Below are 26493 nucleotides of genomic sequence, written 5' to 3' on the forward strand. Positions count from 1 at the left end.
TTTTTTCTCCTCCTCCCCCCCATGCAAATGTATTCTACCTGGTGCAAAAGTATTCTACTTCCCATCAGACAAAGCAAAAAATGGGTAATCACAACCAGTTCAGAAGAAAACTTAAAAACTCTCTCATTAGTCATTTTTTCTACAAATTAACTGAATATCTAGACTCAAAGATATAAAAGGTATGTTAGCTATATGGCAAGTAGCAGCGTGTTGTGAGGCTTCATGACAACTGCAACCATGGGTGAATATTTACACATGTAGGAAACCATTTTCTCTTAAAAAAGAAACCAGTCTAATTGTTTGTCTGTCTACAACTCAACACCAGCAATCCATCCTTTTCATGATACTCTAATTTTTCCATCCTAGATTTTCCATTGTTGAAATATTATGTTGTGTATAAAAGCTGTTTGATAAAAAGTTTTTCAAAGTAGCAGCTTTATTCCTTCCTTGGTTTGATTTAGCTGCTACTTACAAGCATACTCTGCAAACCACTGAACAGCATGGTAGGGAATGTCCCACTGCACCCATCATTTTATTAGGGCTCCTTCCCATTCCACTTACATATAGAGATGCAGAAAAAAATTCTGTTGAAATGTGTCTGTGCAGACTGTAATTACTCTAATCTTACCCTCACAATCCCTACAGGAGATGCTGTATATTCCTAGACCCATCATTTAGAGCTGGTTCTTGAAATTTTGTAGTAAGTTTTCTAGGGACAATCTACATATATCTTCAAGTGTCTGCCAGTTCAGTTTCTTCGGTATCTCTGTGACACACTGAGAAGTCGAACAAACCTCTGACCATTCATGCTGTCCTCTTCTGAATATGTTCAATGTCCCCCATTAGTCCTATTTTGCATGCATCACACTAACTTGAGCAATAGTCTCGCATAGGTCAGATGAGTGATTTTTAAGGAATCGCTCTTGTAGACTGGCCACATCTCCCTAATATTCCATCAGCGAACCACAGTCTGCCACCAGCTTTGCCTACAGCTGAACCAAAGTGATCCATTACACATTCCTACAAAGAGTTGGCCTGCAGCCAAGTAAATGTCAAGTTGACAGATTCCAACTGAGACCGTTTGATACCATGGTTCTTTCATTTTGTGAAAGTGGACAATTTTACTTTTCTGAAGACTTCAAGCAAGTTGCTAATCTTTGCATCACTTTGAAACCTTATCAAGATATGACTGAATATTTGTATTTAATTATTTTCAGACAGTACTTCATTATAGGTAACAGCATCATCTGAAAAGACTCTGAGGTTGCTATTAATATTGTCTGCAAGATCATTAATACACAAGATCAACAGCAAAGATCCCCACACACTTCCCTGGAGCTCATCTGAAATTACTTCTGCATCAAGGACTCTCCATCCAAGGTAAAGAAATCCACTACCCATTCACAAATTTCTCTCAATATTCCACAAAATCATAGTTCTGATAATACGCACAGGTGTTGTATTCAGTGAAATACTTTCTGTAAATAAAAAAATACTGCATCTCCCTGACTGCCTCGATCTATGGCTTTCAGGACGTCATGTAAGGAAAGTGTGAGCTGGGTTTCACAAGTATGATGTTTTTGGAGTTCATGCTGGTTGGCATGGAGTGTGTCATTCTGTTTGAGATCTCTCATTACATTTGAGCTCACAATATGTTCCAAGATTCTACAACAAAAGGGTGTCAAGGCTACTGAACAGTAGTTTGGTGGATCATTCTGCTACCCTGCGTGATCGGTGCTTTTCTCAGCTACTGGGCACAGTTTTCCATTCAGTAGTTAAGTGTTAATGGCACTAATTTATTGTAACAGTATTGTGAAAAGGTTAGTTACAACTCACCATATAGCGGAGATGTTGAGTTACAGATAAGCACAACAAAAAGACTGTCCCAAAATGAGCTTCTGGCCAACAAGGACTTTGTCTCTGACAGCTGAAGTCAGACTACTGGCTTCAGCTGTGAGGGACTGTGGTTGTGTTCATGTGTCTTTTTTTGACAAAGGCTTTGTTGGCCAAAAGCTTGTTTTCTTTTTGTTGTGCCTATCTGTGACTTGGAACCTCTGGTGTATAGTGATTAAGAACTATCCTTTTCACAATATTGTTACATTTCAACCTGGATTTTCACTGTTTGCACTAATTTATTGTTAATATGTCATAGATATTTTTCTATTATTTGCTTATCTTCTGTTAATGTACACAATGTCTCACTCCAGCATCCACAAAGTTGGTTCTTGATGGGATCTACACAATGTAGTAAATAACTGAACGAATACTTAATTCGTTTTTGTAGCTGCACTGCGTTAAAGGATAACTGTTTAGGGTAAAAGTGGCTGAAACTATGTAAATAAGCCAGCACTCTGTCTTCAAGTGAACAGTCAGAAATTAGGTAGGTACAAAAACAGTGATCTGAGCTTTGTTATTTAATCTGTTTTGACTAATTTTGCTATCTAGCTAAATGCCAAGGAATTTCACACACAGGGTTTAACTTACTGTATGATCCTAAGGTATGTTTATGGCACCAGCAAGTCATTTTAAGGTTCTTGGGATGTGATTCGTCTAATGCAACTAAATAAAAGACTCTTTTTATTGTACTATAAGTGGTTTACGTATTATTTGTGAAGCGTCTTCTGTGGAATTTTGAGTTGTTATTTGTGTGTATATGCCACCGGGAGATGTTATTGGGCAGTTTGCATATCAAGGATATCTGAATTTCGGCATTTAATAAACTCATTTCGACTTAGCAACTCGTTTTCGTTCTACATCGTGTTTTGCTCGTAAGTTTGGCAGAAATGCAAAATTAAACTGGCTAGAATTGCACGTTAATTGTGTACATAGCACTGTACAAAAACGGCAAGTGAACTGACGTTTAGCTGTGGTGCATTTCAACAGACAGTTCGCATATTTTGCTGAGATTTCCGACTGGAGCAAATAGAATCCAAGGTATTAAGTGACACCTAACAAGTCGCTACAGTCTACACACACAAAACAATTTTTCCACGCAAAATTAAAATTTTTGATAAAATAAGTGAATTTTATTGACAGTTGAAACAAATCGGATGGAACGTTTTCAAGCTGATGATCACTGAAATCAGAAACGAAGGGCTGAAGCTGTAATGTGATTAATATCATTGTCCCCCACGTCCTTGAATATGTAAAATTTTAGATCAAATATGATCACCAAAACATTACCAGTATAAAACGAATTTAGAATAATCTACCAGTGTTGTGCATAATTATAATACTCAAATAATGCAGTGGAGTTACTAAAAGCATTTTACTTTCTGTGGGGTTTTAAAATTTTTGTCACCATGTTTCATTTGAGTATCTGTCATTCCACACGTGAACACCGCAGGTTCTCGTTTAGTATCGTTTATTTGCATTCAAATATACACCGTATGCACAAATTCTAAAGTTTTCAAGGAATCCTAATAAAACTGGTTTAATTTACACATGAGACTGCAAAGAATGTGTCGTGACCCAGTCTTTAATATAGGGCGCTTTCCGCAGTTATATTTACATTCTAGCAAATATCCGTATATTCATACTGCGGTCCAATACGAAGTTTTTGGTTCGAACGCGTTAATAGGCATACATATCCAAAAACCCCTAATCCTTCACTTGTTCCCAAACTAAAAACCGGAGCTATTTACCCAACAATACACTTAAAAGGCGTTAGCTCATTCCCTCTTGACTGCAATTACGTATCACGAGCCTCTCTTACAAAACACGTACAACCCAACAAAATACACAATCACAAACCAACGCTATGCAATTATCTTTCAAACTTACGAAGCAGCTGTAATATCCAAATTCGCGCGGACTGAAAACATATTACTTCCGATCAGTCATTCGAAATGGGAAGCCTAACAGACACAATCAGCATTCATATGGTGACAGAGGTCCCGCGAAAATCATACGAAGCGTTCAAAGATCTACCTACAAGCAGCTATGTCTCATTGGCTCTTACCGCCAACCAATGAGATATCGGTGCCAGTTGAAATAGCTACGTATAATGCCTCGTGGATTTACAGGGAAGCCTAACAGACACATCATTGTGGTCCAAAAACAGTCGGAAGTGACGTCAAAATTACGTATACGCAACGCGCTGCACACTTGTCGAGTATCGAGATCCGTGGTCGAGTCGAGTTAGGTGAAAGTTTTCGGACCACACTGGAGTGTATGTTAAAACGTCGGTGCGTGTCTGCTGAATCGTCCTGAAACGAGTGTGATCCGCTGATATGTGACCGTAATGTGAAAGAAATGTGGCTGTTATCGCACGTACACAGTAGCGGAGAAATGGAAATGTATTTATAAATTACGTAGAAGTAAATAAATCGTACGGATTCTCAGCTTATCGGATTTTACCTGTTTCTTGACCATGCTGTGATTGATCTGCTTATTCTGTCGAGGGCCAAATAGGTAGCATAAAATGTTATACACCTAAATAATAAATGCAGTATTTCCGTTACACATTCCATAAACCATCATGTATAACCGTTGAGAGAAACTAAACATTGCCATTGCTTACGAGAAATAGCTTTTGTTATCGAGTACGCAGCTCATACTGGGGGAAAAAACAAACTGTCAAGAATAGTGTCGTGATAAGGCTATAAATTGTCACTTCCTGGGATACGTAAGATTCCAGTGCAGTCATAATGAAATATTGGTTTACCAAGAGCTGTTACCTGTGTTAAAAAAATAGATATGTTTTCTAAATTTTGCCTCACAGGAAGTTAATGCCTTTTGCCGTCTTCTCAGTTAATTGTGAAAACAACTTTTCAGAAGAAGCAGGCTTTGTTATACATTTAAGGGGTAGTTGTTTGGCTATACATAGGACAGCTAATCTTTTATATTAATAATAGTTTCTATGATCATACAAATGAATTTTGATCATGCAAAAGCGGCATTAAAGGATCATGAAAGAAACCTCCAAGGGCAACAAAATTCTTTAAAAAACTACTTCCTGTGTTCATTATACCACAGTTAAATTAGTAAGAATACTTGTGTGTTGTGCCATGCAGTGTCACACAAACTATATATGATTTAAGAAGAATGGGTAAATAACTTCACTGCATAAGAAACAAGGCAATTTGCTATGGGGTGCATAGCTCACTCAGCAAGAAAGAATAAATGACAGGCTGTGTTACAAAGAGCGTTGTCTTAAACCTTTCACATTATTTCCACTTTCCTGGCAATTTAACTATGCACACTTCATAGCTGAATGAAATATTTCATTTTGTATATGAATCCAGGTCATGTGGACTTTCTTCTCATATGGCTGTGACTTCAGTTTTGGAAAATTTTACTAAAAATTTACAAACAGAACGCTATGAAGCTTTCCATAAAGCATTCTTGTAACCATTCTTACTGTGAGAGCATACATCTACATTTTGCACCACATAATGCAGAGTAACTGTAGATTTGATTCAGATGTTCAAATACCGAGAGATGTAAGGTATTTATTGTGCTACACAGTTTTGATTAAGAAATCGTCTCCAGAAAACACTTGTTTTACTAATGCTAATGCATCTGGTATTCTGTGAATAATAAGATAATTTTATACACTACAGTCTGATAAGATGACCAAATTTAAAGAGACTACAGTAACAGCTATGTTACGTTAACTGTGATTAGGAAGACAGGCTACTGTTTGCCTTACAGGTAACAGTGAAAGAAATCATTTCTGCTGCCATCTGTAAATTAAGTAGCAGTCTGACTTCCTATTGAGATAAAGCCATGTGTTATTTAAACTTGTTGTTGATGCTGTGATACATACAGGTTCTGAATTTTGAAAATTCCAGTAACACTTCAAATTAAAGTAAATGAGACATTGGTAACAAATGCATGTAGTGTTGCAAACTTCTTAAATAGGTACAGTACTTTGTATCTGTTACTGACAGCTTCAAGTTATCAGGTTCAGTTAACAGTGCAATTGAACATCTGAGACCACTCCCTACAAATAACCAGTAAACTGGAAATGACACTCACTTCTCCCTAAGTAGCAGCATCCATCATAAAATCCTTAAAGTATTCTAGTGAAGTTTTTCAAAGTGTATTCATGTGAGTTGAGTTGTACCTCATATTATTTGTGTAATCAATCTCTTATCAGTGGAACATTTCCAGACTGTCTAAAATATGCCTAAGTTAAGCCTCTGTACAAGAAGAGCATTAAAGAGATACTATCAAATTATTGATCATTTTCACTTTTGCTGGCGTCTTCAAAAATATTTGAAAAGGTTGTGTCTAAGCATCTTCTTAAGCATCCGACTGCAAACAGTATATCATCCAAGTCACAGTTTGGGTTCCTTATGCTTACTGATATAGAGAAGGGTATTTGCACATACTGTGGGAATAATTCATAAGAAAACAAGTTAGAGGCTACTGGCATTCTCTGTGACCTGTCAAAAGCCCTTGACTATGAATCACAGCTTTCTCTCAAGAGAATTAGAATATTGTGATGTCACTGGCAGTGCTGCAAAATGGTTAGAGTCTGACCTAACTAAAAGGAAACAAGGGTGTCACTGCAAATACATGCAGAGTAAGCAAATAGTCTTCGTCTGATTGGGAAGTAATTACATGTGGTGCACCTCAAGATTCCATCCTGAATCTGTTGTTTATTCCTGTCTACAGTAATGACCTCATCTGTTAAATTGCCAGATGCTAAGTTTGTTTTGTTGGCACATGACACAAACATTGCAACAAATAGCAAGTCAAGTACAGATTTAGAAATTGCTACTAATCAAATTTTCACTGACAATAAATGGTTTAGAAGTAATTTACTGTCATTAAACTTTGGAAAGACCCACTATATGCAGATAAGAACCTGTAAGAAATTTGTTTCCAGGATGTGTATAATGTACGAAGACATGCAGATAGAAGCAGTTGACAGTGTTAAATTTCTCGGGTTACAACTCAGTAATAAATTCAGTTAGGAAGGGTGTGTGCCACAAAATTGCTGAAGCACCTAAACAAGTTTGTATTTGCAATGGGAATGATGTCAGATGTAGGAGATAGAAAAAAAAAAACTTGCTTACTTCATTTGCTTTCGTATTTTGAAGTACCTCGTCAAACCGAGCAAAAGTTTTTAGACTGCAGAAGTATGTAATAAGACTCAATTGTGTTGTAAATTCCATATAATCATGTACAAATCTGAGCAAGGAAGTGGATATTCTAACCAATGCTTCAGTATATTTATCCCTTAAAGAAATTGGTTCCAAATAACATGTTTATTTCCAGACAATAGCTCAGCACATAGTAAAATACTAGCAACAATAAGACCTAAAATTGCTTACCTTGGTCCAAAGAGGAGTCCAGTTTACGGGAACACACATTTTCAATAAATTGCCAGCTACCATTAAAAAGTTTGTTTCAGAAACAGCACAGTTTAAACAGAGTTTGAAAGATTTTTAGGCAGGCGGCTCTTCTATAAATGAATATCTTAACAGGGACTGTTAGACCAGCTTAAGTAAAAATGTCTTAGATTTGGTTTTACAACAGTTAAGATTAGGTGTTGTGTGTGTGATAAATTTGTTAAAAGTGCATAACAGTTTCATTCTGAGTGTATTAATTCTGTAAACGTTGGCAGTCCCAGTTTATCTGTTATGTATTCACATACCTTTAAAGTATCCTGACATGTGATCAGGGAAGCGTTATATTCAGATGGTCTTTGTTTTTTATGTTGTTCTTTGACATATTCCATATCCAAGAAACCCATCTCATTTTTGGGTCTATAGAATGAGAACTGAATCTAATGTAGTAAAATACATCTGAGGATGTTAAACATGGCTTCAGTTATCAGCATAGATGTGTAGCCGTTTCAGTTGCTAAGATGAGAACTTAAAGATACCAGTGATATTTATTATGGGTTTATTATGTTAATCATACCTGTGTACACCCAATTCAATTGATAAGCAACTCGTATGGCTATAATTTATATGTAAAATATTGTCAGGATAGAACAATTGTCATATCCAATCACTCAATGAACGCTACTTTTATGTCAGGTCTTTCGTTCCACTGTTGAATCTTCGAATTGTGTGTAATGAACTGGCAAGAGCTACAGACAGTGCCATGATATACAGCCAAGCATTTTAAATGCATGTTGAATCAGAGCTTGAAGATGATACTGATTAGTTAAAAACCTTTGTTGAATTTGTATACCATTACTTTAATATTTCCATTCCCCTCAAAACATTGGTAATACAGATCACAGTAAGGATTGTACACTAAATTAATTCCTCTGCAACAGGAACAACACCCCTTTAAACATACGCCTGCAAGTCGTGGTTTCACCTTCTACAATACTTCACTCCCGGTCTCACTCCCTTCCCAAGAACTGCACACTTTTCATGTCTTTACACATTACTGTTACATCAGCGTGCAAATTTTAGTCTTTGTATTTTATCCTTGCTACCTTCAGAATTTCCTAGTGTATAGTCCAGCCAACAGTGTCAAAAGCTTTCTCTATATCCTCTTGTAAGATTTTTCGTAGGACCAATACTGCCTCATGTGTTGCTACTTTTTCCCAGATACCAAAGTAATGTTTCCTGAGGTCAGTTGGCACCTACCAGTTCGTCCACTATACCTTACTTAATTTGTGTCAAACTACAACCATGACTTGCCACACTGATAGTTCTGTAATATTTCCAACTTTCAGTGCCTGGTTTTCTTGGAATAGGAATTATTACTTCCTTCTGAATCGTGAATGTTTTTCACTTGTCTCTTATCTTGCATACCACATGGAATAGTTTGACTTGGCTGTCTGAAGGATCTCCACAAATGTGAGGGAATGTCTACTCCAGGTGCCTTGTTTGGGTGCAGGTCTTTCATCACCATGTGAAATTATTCTCTTAGTCTATCTCCCACCTAGTCTTCATCTGTCTCTTATAATATTGTACTCTAATTTCTCTCGTTATAGTAAACAGTTGAAGTAAGAGCCCGTATTCCAACTTTACTCTTTTGATGAATTTTATACACAATCTAATGTACCTTAGGTTAAAGGTAAGTTAAACAATCCCCATTCTTCCTGCTACAATAAAAATATTCAGGAAGAATATGTACAATCTGAATGCCTTGACACAGTGTATTTTTTGGAAAGTGGTCCATACATGTAAGTAGTTACCAGTCCTTTGTGCATTTAATAAAGTTTTTTCTGCTCTGTTCATATAACACTAAGGTTTTTGGTTAGTCTATCTCTACAATAGGATGCAGCTGGCTTAAATATCCAGAAAGGATATGGAAATAACTTAATCCAACAAAAGTGACTGCTTATGGCAACCTTTATACTTTTGGGGAACCCTGCCTCCTTTTCACGAGTTTGTAAATGACTTTTTTCTTAACCTTCCTTAATGTGGCACAAATCAACTCTTCCATCATAACAGTTACCAGCAACAACAGAGTGAAACTGATACATAAGGAATATCAGTCACACATGTTACCTATGTGGATTGCTAGTGTTTGTAACAGAAGCCTCTTTAAGAAATTTAATAAATCTAAAAGGAAAACTTGGTAGCAGAGTGCAAAATCACATGACATTCAAGGCAAAAGTTTCTTAGATGCATGTGAAACATACCTTGAAGAATATACTAAACCACTTAAAGGGTTCAAAGTTGTACTGAAGTATCACCATTATGTAGTACTACTACTACTACTACTACTACTACTACTAAACGCAGCCTGTTTTGTCGGCTTTGGTGAATAATAGTCAGTAAAAACCTTACTAATTTATATGAAGCTGGTATCTGTACAGCTCTGTGATCTTGCAGCTCTCTAAGAATGAAATTATAATGAAATCCCAGACCTTTAGCCGCTTACAGGTGTTGATAATTAGGTATATTCTGCACACAATTTCTGATCTGTTATTGCCACATTTCCCATGAAATGATAATATCTTACACACACACACACACACACACACACACACACACACACAACTCAGGTCACCAAGCTACAGAATTATTATACAGAAACAAAAAATATAAATATCAATCTATTTTATTGGGCATTTACATATGATTACACCTTACCACAATCAACATTAAAAATATTACATGAACATAAATCCATCTGCCACACAGCAAAAAAATAAGCTTAAATGGATAATTCAAAATTTAACTTGACACAGAATAGCCTTAAAAATTGAAATTGTATCACGTGTCATCAGTGAAGAACTAAACATTTTTAAGTGTTGACACATGAACTGCAATCCAACATAATGGGTTGCAAATACTCAGTTTAAGAATATAAAACATTTCTCCAACCACAGTTTTACTTCACTTGGCTCATACTGGAAGGAAATCCTAGGTTTACCACCTGACAGTGGATCAATACTGTGGCTATGGCAATCTCTTCCACAATCACCAACTGAGGAACTGTTTACAGTTTGTACAGAAAATGTGAAAACTGTTTTTCATATCAATCAGGACACTCATTTCTAAAGCACCTCCTTTAAATGTCTCAAAGATAGCTGAAAGACTATCTCTATGCTTCTCCAGCAAATCAGCACACACACACATGCTAACAATAGCTTGTAAAGGAAATACAAATTCAGGTGCACGATGGAATGACATCATACAGCCAATAATTTGGCTCTAGATACATTTATTGATAATTTCACTGGGACACACATATCAGGTCTAATGAATACTACATTTTACCCCACTGAAAGAAATTATATTCACACATATTGGACCTTGTAATGTACAAATAAAGCATTGTTTGATGAGACTAGATTGCAGAATCATGCTGACGAGTGGCACAAGGAATAAAGCAATCACATGATTTATTACAAACATGGTATAGGTGCCAATGGAGGAGTGAAACCATAACTTTTTTCTATCAGAGCTGTTAGCAAAGAGATCTTTTGAAGAAGTACAGGGATAGTTGTTATATGCAACATACAAAACAACAACACATGATATGCCTTTATTTTTTTATAGCTGTAAAGAGTAATGCAGGTTATTTGGTTTTCTTTTTCATTCAAGTTGAAAATGCGAGATCCATTCATGAAGCACTAGCCATTTTCAAGGATTGGAATCCCATCTACTGGGTTACTGATTTCTTATAGTCTGAGATAAATGCAACTGATCTAGCATTTCCTCAGACAAAAGTGTACTTGTGCCTTTTCAGTCTGAAACAGGTTTGAGGAAGATGGCTGAATATATACCAAATGACATGAAGAGATTTCTGGGCATGTGGCAAGAAATTTTAGAATCACCAACAGAGAATTTACAGATCATACAAAAGAGATAGTGAGGCTTCTCAGAGAAACGAATATGCATCACCGTACGTTTAACAGCAGCGGCTACTGGTACATGAAAAGTGAGTGGAAGCTTATGAGGACAAGGGCAATTTTGATACCATTGACATTACAAGTGGAGTTGAAGCCATGAACAAGATTGTAAACATTTTTTTTTTCCTAAAATGGAACACAGATGGGACCTTCAATGGGGCTACTAGGGATATAAGAAATAAATTTCTTCCAAGCCTAATTAGAAAGTACTGTCTGCAGAATTCTGCCATCAAATCATAACAGACATGTTCCACTGTTTTTTCATTTTTTTTAAAAAAAGCAAGTTTGTGAAACATGTCATGCAGTGATATGAACCAGGGAAAGTTGAGTTAACTGCAAGATTAGTGAATGTGAAGTTGGACAATGTTTTGTATGGAGAGTACAATGTTCAAAGACTGTAATTATGTTGTAAGCTTTACTCTACCAAACTGCACATGTGAAGATTTTAAGATATATAAATACCCATGCAAGCATTTCTGTGCGATCTTTATTTTCTATCCAGAGTGGGGTTTTGATAAAATACCAGAAGGCTGCAGGAATAGCCCATTAATCTGTCTCCACGAGATGTACAGGTTTGGTTTCAGAAGTGTGTCTGCAGTAATTTCACATGAAGATAGTAGCAATGAGGACAAAGTTGAGGAAACACATAGAGCATCACACTGATACCTTAACCATTTCTTTGCAGCAATTTGAAGTGAAGGTGTTGTTCAAACAAGTTTATAATCTCACATACAACTGTATCAACAGTGAAACATTATGAAAAGTACTTGAATCACTCAGCAACTGTGTGCCAGATTTGCAGTTAGCAAACCCTGAAATTTGTGGTCTCCCCACAGCTGTGCCATCAAATTCCCAACAATAATATTAAGTAAGATGCCATTACTTTTACAGGGCCTGGCATAAAGACCCCTCTCATTGTAATGTTCATATATTTGTGCCTTAATGGATAATTAACTACTAAGGAATAGATCACATGGAGGTCATAGCATTCCATTTGAAGGATCAAACAATAAGAGCTATCTAAAAAATACAAATAAGGGAGATCTTTATGCCAAGTTCTGTAAGCAAACTGTCACACATTTGAATTTTTAAGTAGCAGTAGTGAAAAATATTTATCTGTGGAAAGTTAATAAGGTAGTTGTATTGACCGTGATTTGTATTTCCTTTACCCAAGCAACAATGTCTACTTCTCATTACAAGAAATTCTTGGATTGTTGAGAAACCTGTCAAAAATTACAATCAAGTTGCAAACATTTATGTGCCACAACAAATGGCAGTTTGATACACACGTGAAATACTACATGGATTGTTTTCCTTCAGGAATACTATCAATCTTCGATATCCTTGGAATATAACAGTCTTGATTCAATCTGGTGTGAATTTTCCCACGGACTGAAGGCCACAAATCCATCGTAACTGAACCTAACAAATAAATTAACAACAATTAATTGAGTTATGCAACATGAAGACAACTGATACACATGTTTTCAAGGCACAATTCCAAAATTTAGTACTCACTTCTTTTGGTGCCCAATGACATTACTCACCAGCTGCAATGCCCAGAACTACTTTATAACTGAATTTAATAAACATTACTGGTATTCCAGTAACAGTAATTGCTTCTGTGTGGTCTCTGCAGTAACTCTGCAAAGTTATTAAGAACATTAGAACCAAGGTGGTAGATATGCAATATGTAGGTAACTGATACACATTAAGCTTCCAAAGCAAATAAAAAAAGTCAATCCTTACTTCATTTGGTCCCAATGACATTGATGACCAGATACCATATCAAGGAAACAGCACACTCTTCTGTCAGAGTGATACTGGGCAATCTCACATGTTCATTAACAGGGCAGTCTTTATCTTTTTCTCTGTTTCACGTGAATCACTAGACATGTATTGAAGCAAGTGAGAGCAAGTGCATTCTTACTTGGAAAAAGAAATGCAAAATCTTTTCTCCATCAGTCATACGACATCTCAATGCCACTAAGATATATCTTATTTATTTTTTCCACCTTTTCAATTCTCAACATTGTCCCATATTTGAATTAAACTAATTTAAAGTTAAAATCTTTTACTTCATATTTTAAAAAGTTTGCAAGTTCTACACTATCATCTAGTTTAATTCCTCAGAAAAATCTTTTCTCTGGTGAACAACGAAAAATCCAGGATGGAATGTAACAATATTATGAAAAGGATAGTTGTTGCTGCTCACCAAATAGTGAAGATGCCGAGTCACAGAAAGGCACAACAAAAAGACTGTCGGACTTATCTTTCGGGCAACAAGGGCCTTTTCAAAAGCGCGCGCGCGCGCACACTCACTCACAAACACACACACACACACACACACACAAATGTAGCAACTATCCTTTTTATAATATTTTATCTATTGCTACTTCGAAATTCAAATGTGCAACAAAGTTTAAAAGCAGAGACCAACATAAAGACCTCATAGCATTCCATCTCGAGGATCAGAAATGACGGAGCTTATTCGTATTTTACATAGACAAAGAGCTATCTAAAATCCAAATAAACCATCATTTCTTACCCTTCAAATGGAAAGTTATAATGTGTTTAAGACAGATCTCTTAAGGCTTTTGGCATCGTTCTTCACTATTGTTTGGAAGTTGATGGCACTACTAATGGGAGACCACCACCTTCAGGATTTGCTAATTGCAAATCTTGCACACAGTTGCTCAGTGATTCAAGTACTTTTTGTAATGTTTCGCTGTTGCTGCAGTTGTATGTGAGATTATAAATCTGTTTACACAGCTCCCTCGCTTCAAACTGCTGCGAAGAAATATTCTGGGTTTGAACAAGACCATCTGTATTTGCTGCCTTGACAGCCTCCTCAGCTGCTTCATCAGTACTACTACCTTCGCATGAAATTACTAAAGAGCCACTTCTAAAGCCCACACCATACATTTCATCAAGACAGATTAATGGACTAGTCTCATAACTTTCTGGCATTTTATCAAAACCCCACTCTGGGTAAAAAATAAAGATTGCACAGAAGTGCTTGCATGGGTATTTATATCTCCGAAAATCTACACATGTGCAATCTGGTATATCAAAGTTTACAACATAACTACACTTTTTGGACTTTGCACTCTCCACACAAAATGAACCATCCAATCTCCCACTCACTGATTTTGCAGTTAACTCAACTTTCGCTGATTCATATCGCTGCATGACATGTTTCACAAACTTGTTTGTTTTTTATGCAAAAACAGTGGAACATCTTTGTTATAAGCTTTGATGGCAGAATTCTGCAGACAGTACTTTCTAATTAGGCTTGGAAGAAACTGGTTTATTATAACCTTAGTAACCCCAGTTAAAGTCCTGTCTGAATTGTGTTTAAGGAAAAAATGTTTTACAACCTTGTTCATGGCTTCAACTCCATTTGTAGTGTCAATGGTTGCAAATCTGCCCTTGTCCTCATACGCTTTCACCCATCTTTCACATACCGTTAGCCACTGCTGTTGAAAGTATGGCCACGCACGCTCGTTTCTCCGAGAAACCTCGTGCGTTCGCAACTCTTCTACGTGATCTCTAAATTCTCTCTCTGTTGATGATTCTGAAATTTCTTGCCACATGTCCAGAAATCTCTTCATGTCATTTGGTACACGTAGATTATCCTTTTTTTCAACCATCTTCCCCATGCCTGTTTTGGATGGAAAAGGCACAAGTAAACTTTTGTCTGAGGGAATGCTTGCTCAATTGCATTTATCTCCGACTCCGAGAAATCGGTAACCCAATAGAGGGGATTCCAATCCTTGTTCCAGTCCTTGAAAATGTCTAGTGCTTCATGAATGGATCTTGCATTTTCAATCTGAATGAAAAAAACCGACAACCAAATAGCCCACATTACTCTTCACAGCTATAAAAAATAAAGGAATATCATATGATGTTTTGTATGTTGCATCTAACAAACAACTACCCCCATACTTCTTCAAAAGATCTCTCTGCCAACTGCTCTGATAGCAAAAAAGTAATGGTTTCACTTCTCCATTGGCTTCCATACAATGCCTATAATAAATCATGTGATTGCTCGAGTCTTTGTGCCACTCATCAACCTGATTCTGCAGTCTAGTCTCGTCAAACAATACTTTATTCGTACTATAAAGGGTCCGATAAATGTGACTGTAAATAGTTTTCTCTGTGGGGTAAAAGGTAGTATTCATTTGACCTGGTATGTGTGTCCCAATGAAATTGATTTCAACAAATCTATCTAGAGCCAACTTAATGACTTTGAGAGATGTCATTCCACTGAGTTACTAAGTTTTTGATTTCCTTTACAAGTGAAGGATGTATGTACCCACTTGCTTCAACACTTTCAGTAGCATGTGTGTGTGCGCACTTGCTGGAGAAGCAGTCAAATAATAACGTAGGTAGCCCTTCGGCGGGCATGGCAATGCCAAATCTTTCTGTAGACTTGCAAGAACCTGTAAGACAAAAATGTATCAATTATTTAATTAAGAGCATTAAAAACAATAGATTTTAAAGTATACTGTCAACTGATCATGTAAAATTTTCTCCAAGCAGAACCCAAACTGGATACTTACTTTTGCCTTGGTATCCCTGTGTTCAGTTGCTGAGTGCATACTGTAATCAGGATACACCCTTATACACTTCATATTTAAAGTTGTTGGGCAGTTGGATTTTCCAGTATCCATGATCCTCAATCTCTTACGAGGAGTCACATGGTCTTCCTAAAGAGGGTAAAGAACTACTATAAAATTTATTTAATAAACTTTCCCTGTAACGAACTTGTTTTATGGAAAGTAAGTCTATCTTAACACAGCATGATATTACCAAGTGCTCAGGTACACTAGACTCTTTACTTTTATAGTATTTCGGCCCCAAAACACAGTGCCTTGACCACACACTCTCCACTGCAAATGCACAACCAAAAAAGGGGATAGGGACATGTTCCTGCATTTGCTTGAAGAAATGCTTTGTTTTACCTGGAACAGTTAATATATTTCTCACAGACAAAAACACAAACATTGTTATTGTTAAATAATTCACATATGTTATTGCTAATTAACTAAATACAATGTGAGAAAACATTTCATTCATTTGATAGGTATTGTCAAAGTTCTAAACTGATGGAAGCAGATTGTCTACTTTACATAGTACTGGAGCAAAATTTTACAGGATGTCACACCTATTGTATCTAGCAAAGAAATGGAACTGACTGCCATGTGCAATGAGGATACCATACTGATTTTGGGCAACTTAAGTGCTTTATTGTGGTTCCAATAAATGTGGAATTAATATTCTTTGTAAACAAAGGAGATGTGAAGAACACTTATGTAGAAAAATGTAATTACTATAAATGTGGAATTACAAAAAATAAATGTAACTAGGAAGACAAAGCTAAACATGCCTGTCAATAGGTTCAATGAGCTGACTACTGTTTTACATATCAACACCACAATTATCGAAAACCATAGAAACTATTTCAACATGAACACAGCAGTATAGATTCATTAAAATTATTTGTTAGTTGGCATCTGTCACTTGTTGCTGAAGTGTTAGCACACCGGCTGCTGCTGTATTATAGGCAACAAACAGAGCAGGTCACTCAGCAAGTGCTGTTCAATTTAATTTTCGTGTTAAAAAAAGTAGGTTTAGCTCAGTAGAGGCAGAGCACAGGTGGGGTTACAAAAGGATGGGAGACGTATACATGTAACTCTGTGCAGTGTTGGAAGTGGCCATTATGAAATAACATGAATATGACATGCTCTGCTGGCAACTGGTTTTGGAGTGACCAATGGCATAACTGTGGCAGATACGACATTTTATAGCCCAGAATTTAAACTCGTTTGATAACCTAACCGCAACATGATGTGCAATATATCCTAGAAAATGGCTGTCAGCATTCTACAGAAGAACTGTTAATCATACTTTGTTCACAACAATTAATACACTGACCACGGGCAGTCGCAGCAGAGCCTCACACCTAATGCTGTTGCCTGGCCTGGCTTGACGGTGAAACACCCAACACTAAGCATGTGGCAGGAAACTAGCTGAAGCTATTCTCTATAAGCAAACTCAAGGGGAAAAAAATTGTATTTCAGTGCTAAAAGCAAACTAATTTCTTCCTTTAATTAATTATGGCACCTGAAACTGTCCTCACACAAGCTGCATGGACTGCCAAATTACCAACTGATGAGCAGTCCTGGTTTTTATTCAGTTACATGTTATAGGTGACAAGCTGATTTCAAATGAAATAATGATATGAAGAAGAAATATAAGGAATTAAAAAGTAAATACAATGTCAAAAATGACACAGCAGAGTGTTAGAAATAAAACTGCATCCAAACCTATTAACTGAATAAAAATAATGAAGTAATTTTGATAATATATTGGTATAAAAAATATCAAAGAATCTGTCAAAACTCAAATCCACAACTTTATATGGATCAGGAATGTTTCTTATCTGTTGCACTATGCCACCACTCTACATTACACTAATGTAAGATTATTTGGTCCCAACGATCATGTGCTGCCTTCAACCAGATCAGCCTTTCACATTATGTTACGATGCTAAAGCTAGCTCTAGCACCATAAAGATATTGTAAGGATACGTAGTTATGCCTACTGTCTTAAAATGTTTAAGGCCAATCTGGTTGTAGGCAGCAAATGATTGCATGGCGTTCAAACACATCAAGAAAGGAAGTCAGACAAGAAAATGGAAGTGGATTGATCAGCTGTTGTGGCAGTCAGGAAATGGCGAACAGAGATTGTTTGGACCTGACGCATTCAGCACTCTGGAGGAAACCAGCTCCAACAGGAATTGTAAACCAACTAATAATTTTAATCAGCCTATTATCAAATGCAAGTGTGTAAAAATTACTGAATGTATGGCTGTGAAAATGGATAAATGACAAACAAGTCAACACAGAGGAAAATGATTAATACAATTCTGCCTCGCATATCACAACAACTATTAACGATAACAAAAAGTCAATTCCATCAATTGTTAGTGCAGCTTAGAAAGAAATATCCATTTAAAGTATATATACTATCCCTAATTCCAGCAAACTAAGTTCTTCCTTCAAGTATACATATATGAACTAAAATGGTAAACCACAGAAAGTAATTAATGCAGCAGTTCACTTACTTTTCATAACATCTGAAGATGGCTCTTTATAACGACTACTTCTCACACATTATGAAAACCCCACAGTTTTCAGCTGATTGAGAAGTGTTTCCACCTGAGAATAAAGTGACCAGTAGCATAAACTGAGGGTAACTACACTGAAGGTTAACTGGGAAACATGAATGAAGAGGGAAATTTTAGGCTTTACAAAATTCAGTTATTTAATGTACACAGCCGTTCATCACATCTGATGTTTTTGACAGCTAAAGTAAGTGTTGTTATTAACCATGGATGAGTTAACAAAATTGGGAGTTCATTTGTCTGCTCTTTTGCTTTTATTCCATTGTTATTCACTGACCACAAATTATGTTACTGTTGACTTCAGTTAAAATTGTGATCATAAAATGTTCTTTCAGTTGTGATTATGATGATGAAAAATATTTTCCAAGTGCACATGAAGTTTAATGACCTAGTTTTGGGGTTAACTGATCAGTGCTTCAGTTAACCTCATTTCAAGCACGCCTAGCCTTATGTCAACAAAAGCTTTATTAAGCATAATAATTATGCATACTATGAATTCCAGGTTTTATATACTAAGAATAAGACAATCACCAATCAAAACTATCCAGTACAACTGATGAAAGTTGAAACTGGTTAATACATCCATGAAAAAGTTTTTGTAAAAATTACAAAAAGATTTCTCTCCTACAATTGAAAAATATCAGTTTTCGGCTGTCAAACTCTTAACAAAAGTGGAAGACCTCTGCCTACATTACTTCAATACAACATCCATTAAGCTTAATCACAAAATCTGCAAGCATCTTGGCACATTAATTTGCAAAGGGATTGAAATCTGTGACAAAGACCTGGGAAAGAGAGCATGATACGATGAATTGCTCACAGAATTCATGAAACTTCCATTACGTACATAACACACTCCCCTCAAAGACCACAACTTATGATTCTGCATAATCATCATATGAAAAAAACAGCATAATTTTGCATACTCTCCCACATCATACAAGCCATAAGCTACGACTTCTTGTCTTGAAGTCTTACTTAAGTTATTGTATGATACAGGAAATTATCTAATGACAAAAGAGCAAAATCAATCACGATCTGGGCTGGTTAGCCAGAATTCCTCCTTATCACCAACAGAAATAATACATCACTTAAGGCTTATATGACTGATGGCTTATTTGACTGATACACTCCAAACTTAAAAATAATTTGCCATCTATTTCTACTATTGGTATTCCTGACAAGGTTATAGATGCAGACCTCAACATTTCTCCTCCTCGAGAAGTCTATCCAGCAGAAGAACTGAGATAATATCTCCAGAAGACATTTTGCCTCATCCCAAGTACTATGTTGTGAGAGGAAAAACTAACAAAAATAAATAAATGACTTAATAACTCACTCCCATCAACATCATCTCCAGTAAAAGCCAGATCAATAGAAGAAATTAAAATAAAATCTAGCAGGGCAATAAGAAAAGAGTGTAGATGTGAAAGAACACCTGTAAGAGAGAAGTTTAACTTTGAGGGCTTCAAAGTGTCAATGTTCTATACCCTATGAGGACCCATATTCACCAACGAGCATTTCTAAAGACTAAAACAGCTTACGTTATCAAAATTTCAGTGTGGTGCAGAGAAAATTTTAGATCCTGACAGACTTTGTCTACAAATATAATCCAGCAATCCCAATAGAGTTCCAACATTATCCACACATACTTAAGCAGCCACCTAAGCAGTGGTAATAATTGAAACATTGTAACATGTATTAATTAAGCGGACAGTTATTACTGAGCAATGGTATCCTGAACAAAAAGCTCTCACTCAGCATCCATCAACAATACACCTTTGCTCAGAATTCAGTACGGAGGCCAAACATGGTCATGTTGCAACATTTGCATAAAGTGGCATTCATTACAGTGCTATTGAGGAAAAAAGTTGTTTCATAGCTGATGTCACTGACCTTGCTGAAACTTTGGTGAGAAACTAAGGATCTTACAGTCATTTGAATTACAGAGCTCCATATCCCTGCATAGACAGTATTCTAGCTAATCTCTGAATTCAGTACCTCAATGAAATTCAGCTCAGTGCCAGCACAAAGAAAACAGGAGTAATGGATTTGTGCAATTATGCACTGGAGCTGATACTGCAATTAGATAGAACTATGTAAAATTCCTGGGAAAATGCAGGATACTTTTATGTGGAATACAGAGCCCACGCTCTGGCAATGACATTAGCTGCAAATATACTGCTTTTTATTTTCCTTTTGCATGACTGTTCCCAGACCCTGAGTCCCATTTTCATGTGTGTGTCTTCTAAATTATGCCATTTACTCGAGACGACGTATGCGCTTGAGCTGCTGCAATGTTCAGTTTCTCTTACTATAATACATAGATGACGAACTCAGAAACGGCGAATTTTGAAACGAAGTTGCCATTAACTTCCTAAACAGCGATCATTAATTACAATATTCCACGCGTATATGTTACAGTAAAGGTAATGTAACAATGCAGAACCTCACAACGAAAACAAATAAAAAATTGCATAATACATAAAAAACTCACATAAAAATTGGAATCAGATCGCGGAAAGCGACATATAAAATTTATTAAAATGAAATCTTAACTGGCAGCAGAAAAAAGTTATTTTCTAGAGTTCCTAATGTCTCTAAAGGCGCATATTTTTGCCAGCCAATTCTAACATAAAATTATTATTACCTCCTCCAACGAATTACAATAGCCTGAAATCAAGCCATCCTCTGAAATCTTTCAGAGCGTCACGAAAGATGTTTTCATACACCTGAGACATTTTGCTCGATAGCGAAAACACTACCACTCAAGATACACGGGCAGTATGACAGTGAAGAACAAAGCAGACGCTTTTCCCGCTAACTCGATTCGACCACAGATCTCGATCAGTCGACAAGTGTGCAGCGCGTTTATGTATACGTCATTTCGACGTCACTTCCGAGTGGTTTTGGACCACAATGATGTGTCTGTTAGGCTTCCCGGATTTACAGCCCAAGACAATAAAGGGAAAAAAAACAGCCCAAGATTATACAACTGGCCCATAAAACATCAAAACGGGCTGCCACCTTCATACGGCGGGCACTTGCTTACCTCGTTTCACTTTCAACTGCGATGAATTCAAGGTAAACGAGTCTACAACCTCAGTTAACTTTAATCGCGATTAATTCCCTCATTTAACTTAAAACGAGGGTGGTGTATTACAATTTTTGAAAGGCCTATTTTTTCGGTTAACTTTTAATCGACCTTGATGTAATCGACAACAAGTGTCGATAATCGAATTGTACACTGTGACGTTTGAAAGAGTGCGCGACTGCGCGAGTTGAAAGAGGCAATCGGCGTGACATCCAGTGAGCTAGTGGCAACAGAGTCGAAACATTGCGAAGGTTTGAGCTATTCAATTAAATCCGCTTTTCCTGACAGCCACCTGTAACCATAGTGCTATTTTTTCGTTTTCTCGCTGGATTACTGCTGAATACTTCATTTCATTGTTGTAACGAAAACCTAATGTAATATAATAATTATCACGTTTGGGACCTACTTGACCACGCCATGTACAACTAGGGGCATTTTATGGTTTAGTTTTACCTTTTCTTATTGTTTGTATTACGTTGTCTTACAGAATAGCTCCTTTTTGCGCTCATAGGATCAAACTGTAATGGTCTCATTGGATTTTTGTGCCAGGAAGAGTACCCTGAAGCGCAATTTCTGCCCGTTCAATTTCTATGTACAGTATTTTCATTCCTAAATGCGATTTCAAACTAAAAATGTTATTTTCGTTTTTCACATTGGATTTCTTCAGTGCCTTCAGTCCCATATAGACAGACTTGTTTTGTGGCTGTATTGTCGTGCCTCAGTTTTGTGTATTTTGATATGCATTTTTTTTGTCACGGATGTCACTTGTTAGCCAGAAAGCTGTCTCTGAATAGTTTAACATATATATTTGGGTTGAGAATCACTCTTGAATTTGATTGGTTCATCAATTTTAAACTGTAATTTCAGTTTTCGCCACTTTCGGATTACTTTTTCTAATAAGCTTTCTTAAAATCTATAAAGATACTTTCTTATTATAAATATTTTGATGTGAGAATTAGTTTCATAGCTAAAATTTGTTTCAGACAAGATCCGTTTGGTCTGGAATTTTCCTGATGTTCACCGAATTTGAATTCAGGTTGTTGTTGTTGTGTGTGTGTGTGTGTGTGTGTGTGTGTGTGTGTGTGTGTACACTAAGACAATTTTGAATGGCACAAACTGAAGGCCCGTCTAAAGGTATTATCGGTTATGGTTCTTTTTTATGTAGTGGATGTATCAGTGCAGTTTTCCAGTTTGTATGGTTTTCTGTCAGATATTTTGCATGATCACTGTAAATTTTCTTTTAAAATTTTTGTGGGAGCTTGTAGGACTAATGCAACGGTTCTGTCCTAACCAAATGCTTATTTTTAACCTCTTGTTCAGCAATTTCCTCTTCATTTGATGCTTGTGAATCTGAATTGGTTTTTAGAATTTCTGATAGAAATCTTTCTTTGGGTTTAGGGCAGTTTGGAAGTTTTTTAAATTATCTATTTCTTGGTTATGTGCCAAGTGTGCACTGTCTTTCATGAAACAGTTTTTGGGGCTGGTATCCATTTAGATTTGTTTTAAGTGTTTCATATAAGAATCCTTGTTTTTTATAAGCCTGAAGATGACTTCTCATAATGTCTTTTGGTTCAATTTTCAAGCTGCTTGGAGTTGCTTGGCACTTTTTTTTCAATTTATTATTTGATGATTTGAATGCTCTTTGTCAAGATTTTACTGCTTGCGCAGTCTGTTCCACCATGGATGTCTCTTTCCATCTTTGTAGAGGAATTTGAGTTTATGTAGTTTCGATAAGTTTGTTGAGATTTCTTTGGAGTTTTGTGCTTGTGTTTTGAGTTCATTTGCTAATAGCATTGCTTGGAGTGAATCAGTATCATGTTCGGTATTACCTGTATCTGTTTGCTGAACTTTTGAGGCTTTAAATTTAGTTTTACTGTGGTTAGGTAGTGATCTGTAAATATTTGGACATTTGTGTACTTCTACATATTTAAAATCCCCTTGTGATGTGGCTATGAGATTGTGATATGATCAGTACGGATTTCGCCTAAATTCTTGTCAGGTGTTTTTTGTTTTGTTTGAAATGTGTTGACAGTTTTGTGGTTACAATTTCTACACAGTTAGACAAGTATCCATTTTGCTTGTTCCATTTGTGCGCAAGGAAGTCACAAATTATTTCCTTGCATTTTCTCTTGCACTAACTGATCATTAAAATACTCTGTCAAAATTTTCCCATGATTTTGTGGAATTTTAGAGATTAATTTTTCTATCACCCCCCATCGCATGTTTACTTTTCTGTTCCCCCTCCCCTTGGCCGATTAACAATAATTACTGTTTAAATTTTATTTGCACATTCAAAGTAAATTGTCATTAATTTTGTTCTTCACTTTGATTATGGATCTCTGAATGTCTTATGAAACTGTTCATACAATCTACCACATGGGGTATATTTATTTGTGTTATTTTGCCCTTTTTGCTTTTTGAATAGTCTGTAATTTCCAAAATCTGTGCTACGTGGTGGCATTCTCACTTTGCAATCTTGTTTCTAGCATGGTTAAAATTTGACTTTTCTTAACTATTTCTCCTAATTTGTAGAGCTTTCTTGGATTTAGGAGTGAAGTAATGTTGACTGTACCAAACAGTTTTGAATTTGGCCTGAGCAGACCCGAGAATTCAGATGTCTTCTGATTTGGGAACCTGATGGTTGACTATTCTAGACTACTGTATATTTATCCACGTGTAGACAATGTAAGTTGTATGTATGTCATAAATATGTGCCCAAGTACACACAGTTACATAAATAGGTCTGAAATATTTGCTCTGTTACATGTTTGTACAGCATTTTTCACTATTCAATTGAATGTATTGCAAAAGCCCCTCAGTTATAGTAGTTATAATAGTACAGTTGTCTATATAATTTACATATTTCAGGTAATCCAGAAGTTTCAAAACTGCTATTTAATGAATAATTTTGAGTGTTCAGTATTACTGGAGGTGTATATTTCATGTTTGTCTTCGATCACTTAATTGCATAACTCTATTTTGTTATACAGCACAAGATTTTATTTTTTTTCCTGCTGAGGTGTAACTGGTGGCTGCATCTGTTTCCATGTTCATGTAAAGATTTACTTCTTTGGTGCTTGTCCATCTCTTTATGTAGGACATTGTTTGCAAACTATTCACTTGGAACAGTAAAGATTCCTTTGTGTATAAACAATTCAGTACAGTGAGTCCTCTTCCCACTTTGTTGTAATGTCTATAGCCTCTTACTGCAGCTTAGATGTTGTTACTATATTCAGTACATTTGTTTCCTGGAATATTTTCCATAAATAAAGACAGACTTGATAATCCAATATCTGTTTTAATGTGTAAGCTACTGCTCAATTGAATTATTGTTACTGAAACTGCATAGCATACTGATGTTAGTTGCTTCAGAGGACTGTAAATTGATCCCATGCGTCGGCTTTGACCCATGACGTAAGGGTGTTGTGGTGTGTCACGTCATGACGGTGTGGAGTTTGGTTTGCGAGTGTGGTGTGTTTGTAGATGTCGTCGTGTTGTGGTTTGTTGTGCCCTCTGGTGGTGTGTTCTGGGCTTTCGTTTGTGTGGTGTAATGGGCTCAATTTGCTCTTGCTCATTGTACAGAATTGTTAGTGTTGGCTGTGTTTGTAGTGGAATTCGTTTCAGTGAGTTAACGATTTAGTGGTTTTGTGTGAAGGTTAATTTAGTGTTGTTCACTGTAGGTCGTGTGGTAATTTGAGTAAATTAATTCGTTGTTGTTTTTGTTCAGGAATAGATATGACGGATAAAATTAATAGCGCGCATCTGAGTGAAATGATGGGAAACACTGCTTTGGAACTGATAGTTTTTGCAGCTGTTTGGTTTAATTGCCAGGGTTGTGAAGTGCTCTATTTGTAGCGAAGAAATGAAGTTGGCTAAAGTTCTGGCATCTCGGACCAGGGACGGTTAAATGTGGCGCTGTCGAAAGGATGACATTTGGCGTTCCATACGGCGTGGTTCCTGGTTCGAGAAGTCTAGGTTGGGCAATCGCGAGATTGTACTGGTGACTTATTATTTTTGTTATAGATCATCACACAGTTTTTGCGCGCATGAGACTGTTGTGAGTGAGAGGAGTGTGCTTGATTGGTTTTCTTTTTGCCGTGAAGTGTGTTCAGAGTTTATTAAGTACAGGGGTTAGCTTGGGGGGGAGGGGCGGCATGGGGTTGATGTGGACTTCTTAGTCGCAGTTTGGGAAAAGGAAGTGAGGGAGGGGTAAGTCTGTAGTTGGTGTATGGGTGTGGTGGTGGCTGTTGTTCCGGGGGGGGGGGGTGCAGGTGTTGTGAATGTGTTTTTAGGGTTGTGGAAGGGAGGTCTAAGGTGGAATTAGTGGGATTAATTGAGGGGTACTTAGAACCAGGGTCCACAGTAGTTTCAGATGCATTTTCTTCATACAGTGGGTTGGGTGAGAGGGGATTCAATTAAGTCAGTTCTTTGGGGGGGGGGGGGGGAAGATGTGCTCTTCCAACCTTCAGTTCATTTAGATGAGTACTGTTGATGAAAGAGTGTCCCTGAGGGCTATTGTGTTTTTCGGGTTTTTTAAAGGGCTGTTAGCAAAATGTATAGGCCTAAAGTAGTTGGTTAGGGTGGTTTGGGTAGGTGGGTGGGTGGCTGCGGCTCAATGTGGGGTGGATAAGTGTGGGGGGGGGAATTGTGTTGGTTTGTGTTTTAGTTGTGGAGGTTCTATTTTGTTGAAGTTTTTGTTGAGTTGTAGTGTGTGATTGAGATTTTTTTATGTTGCAGTTGGTTTTTTAATTGGGTTTTTTATTTTGGGTCCGGTTGGGTTGGTTGGGGGGGTTGAGGTGTGGGTGTCAAGTCTTTTGGTTGAGTATTTTTTTCGTTGGGGGTTGTTTTTTTGTGTGTGTTTGTTTGTGTGTGTTTGTTTGTGTGTGTTTGTTTGTGTGTGTTTGTTTGTGTGTGTTTGTTTGT

The 26493-nt window shown here is 36.7% G+C and overlaps 2 protein-coding genes and 1 long non-coding RNA gene across 4 annotated transcripts in view; 1 reads left to right on the forward strand and 2 right to left on the reverse strand.

Annotated features, from left to right (window-relative positions):
* Nucleotides 1-9988: 9988 nt before the first annotated feature.
* LOC126143153 (uncharacterized) lies at nucleotides 9989-13908 on the reverse strand. Its single transcript, XR_007529654.1, has 3 exons — nucleotides 13034-13908; nucleotides 12803-12928; nucleotides 9989-12706 (listed from the first exon to the last, which is right to left on the reverse strand). It is a non-coding gene; the product is annotated as an uncharacterized LOC126143153 (long non-coding RNA).
* A 66-nt stretch (nucleotides 13909-13974) lies between these two features.
* On the reverse strand, nucleotides 13975-21201 carry LOC126143142 (uncharacterized). Of its 2 annotated transcripts, none has more exons than XR_007529646.1 (4): nucleotides 21127-21201; nucleotides 16100-16251; nucleotides 15850-15996; nucleotides 13975-15729 (listed from the first exon to the last, which is right to left on the reverse strand). XR_007529646.1 is itself a non-coding variant. In XM_049915352.1 (4 exons), the coding sequence occupies exons 1-4, from the start codon at nucleotides 18421-18423 to the stop codon at nucleotides 15580-15582; spliced, it is 456 nt and encodes a 151-aa protein (XP_049771309.1). In that variant the 5' UTR covers nucleotides 18424-18430; the 3' UTR covers nucleotides 13975-15579. The 2 variants fall into 2 exon arrangements, 1 of the variants encoding a protein (XP_049771309.1); XM_049915352.1 differs by lacking the exon at nucleotides 21127-21201 and adding an exon at nucleotides 18417-18430.
* Nucleotides 21202-21800: 599 nt separating this feature from the next.
* The window catches only part of LOC126143133 (disks large homolog 5-like), an 86252-nt gene continuing 81559 nt past the window's right edge, over nucleotides 21801-26493 (forward strand). Inside the window, exon 1 of the mRNA XM_049915342.1 lies at nucleotides 21801-21821. The gene's annotated coding sequence lies outside the window, so the exon portion shown is untranslated. The remainder of the gene's footprint in view (nucleotides 21822-26493) is intronic.

This window comes from Schistocerca cancellata, unplaced genomic scaffold (genome assembly GCF_023864275.1).
Source record: "Schistocerca cancellata isolate TAMUIC-IGC-003103 unplaced genomic scaffold, iqSchCanc2.1 HiC_scaffold_782, whole genome shotgun sequence".
NCBI classification, from domain to species: Eukaryota; Metazoa; Arthropoda; class Insecta; order Orthoptera; family Acrididae; genus Schistocerca; species Schistocerca cancellata.

Bases quoted from the DNA above. Each gene is read 5' to 3' on its own strand.
- LOC126143142 (XM_049915352.1), bottom strand. The intron at 15,997-16,099 runs GTAATATCATGC...TACCCTCTTTAG, and splicing joins CTAGTGTACCTGAGCACTTG to GAAGACCATGTGACTCCTCG. The intron at 15,730-15,849 runs GTAAGTATCCAG...TTTGTCTTACAG, and splicing joins ACAGGGATACCAAGGCAAAA to GTTCTTGCAAGTCTACAGAA.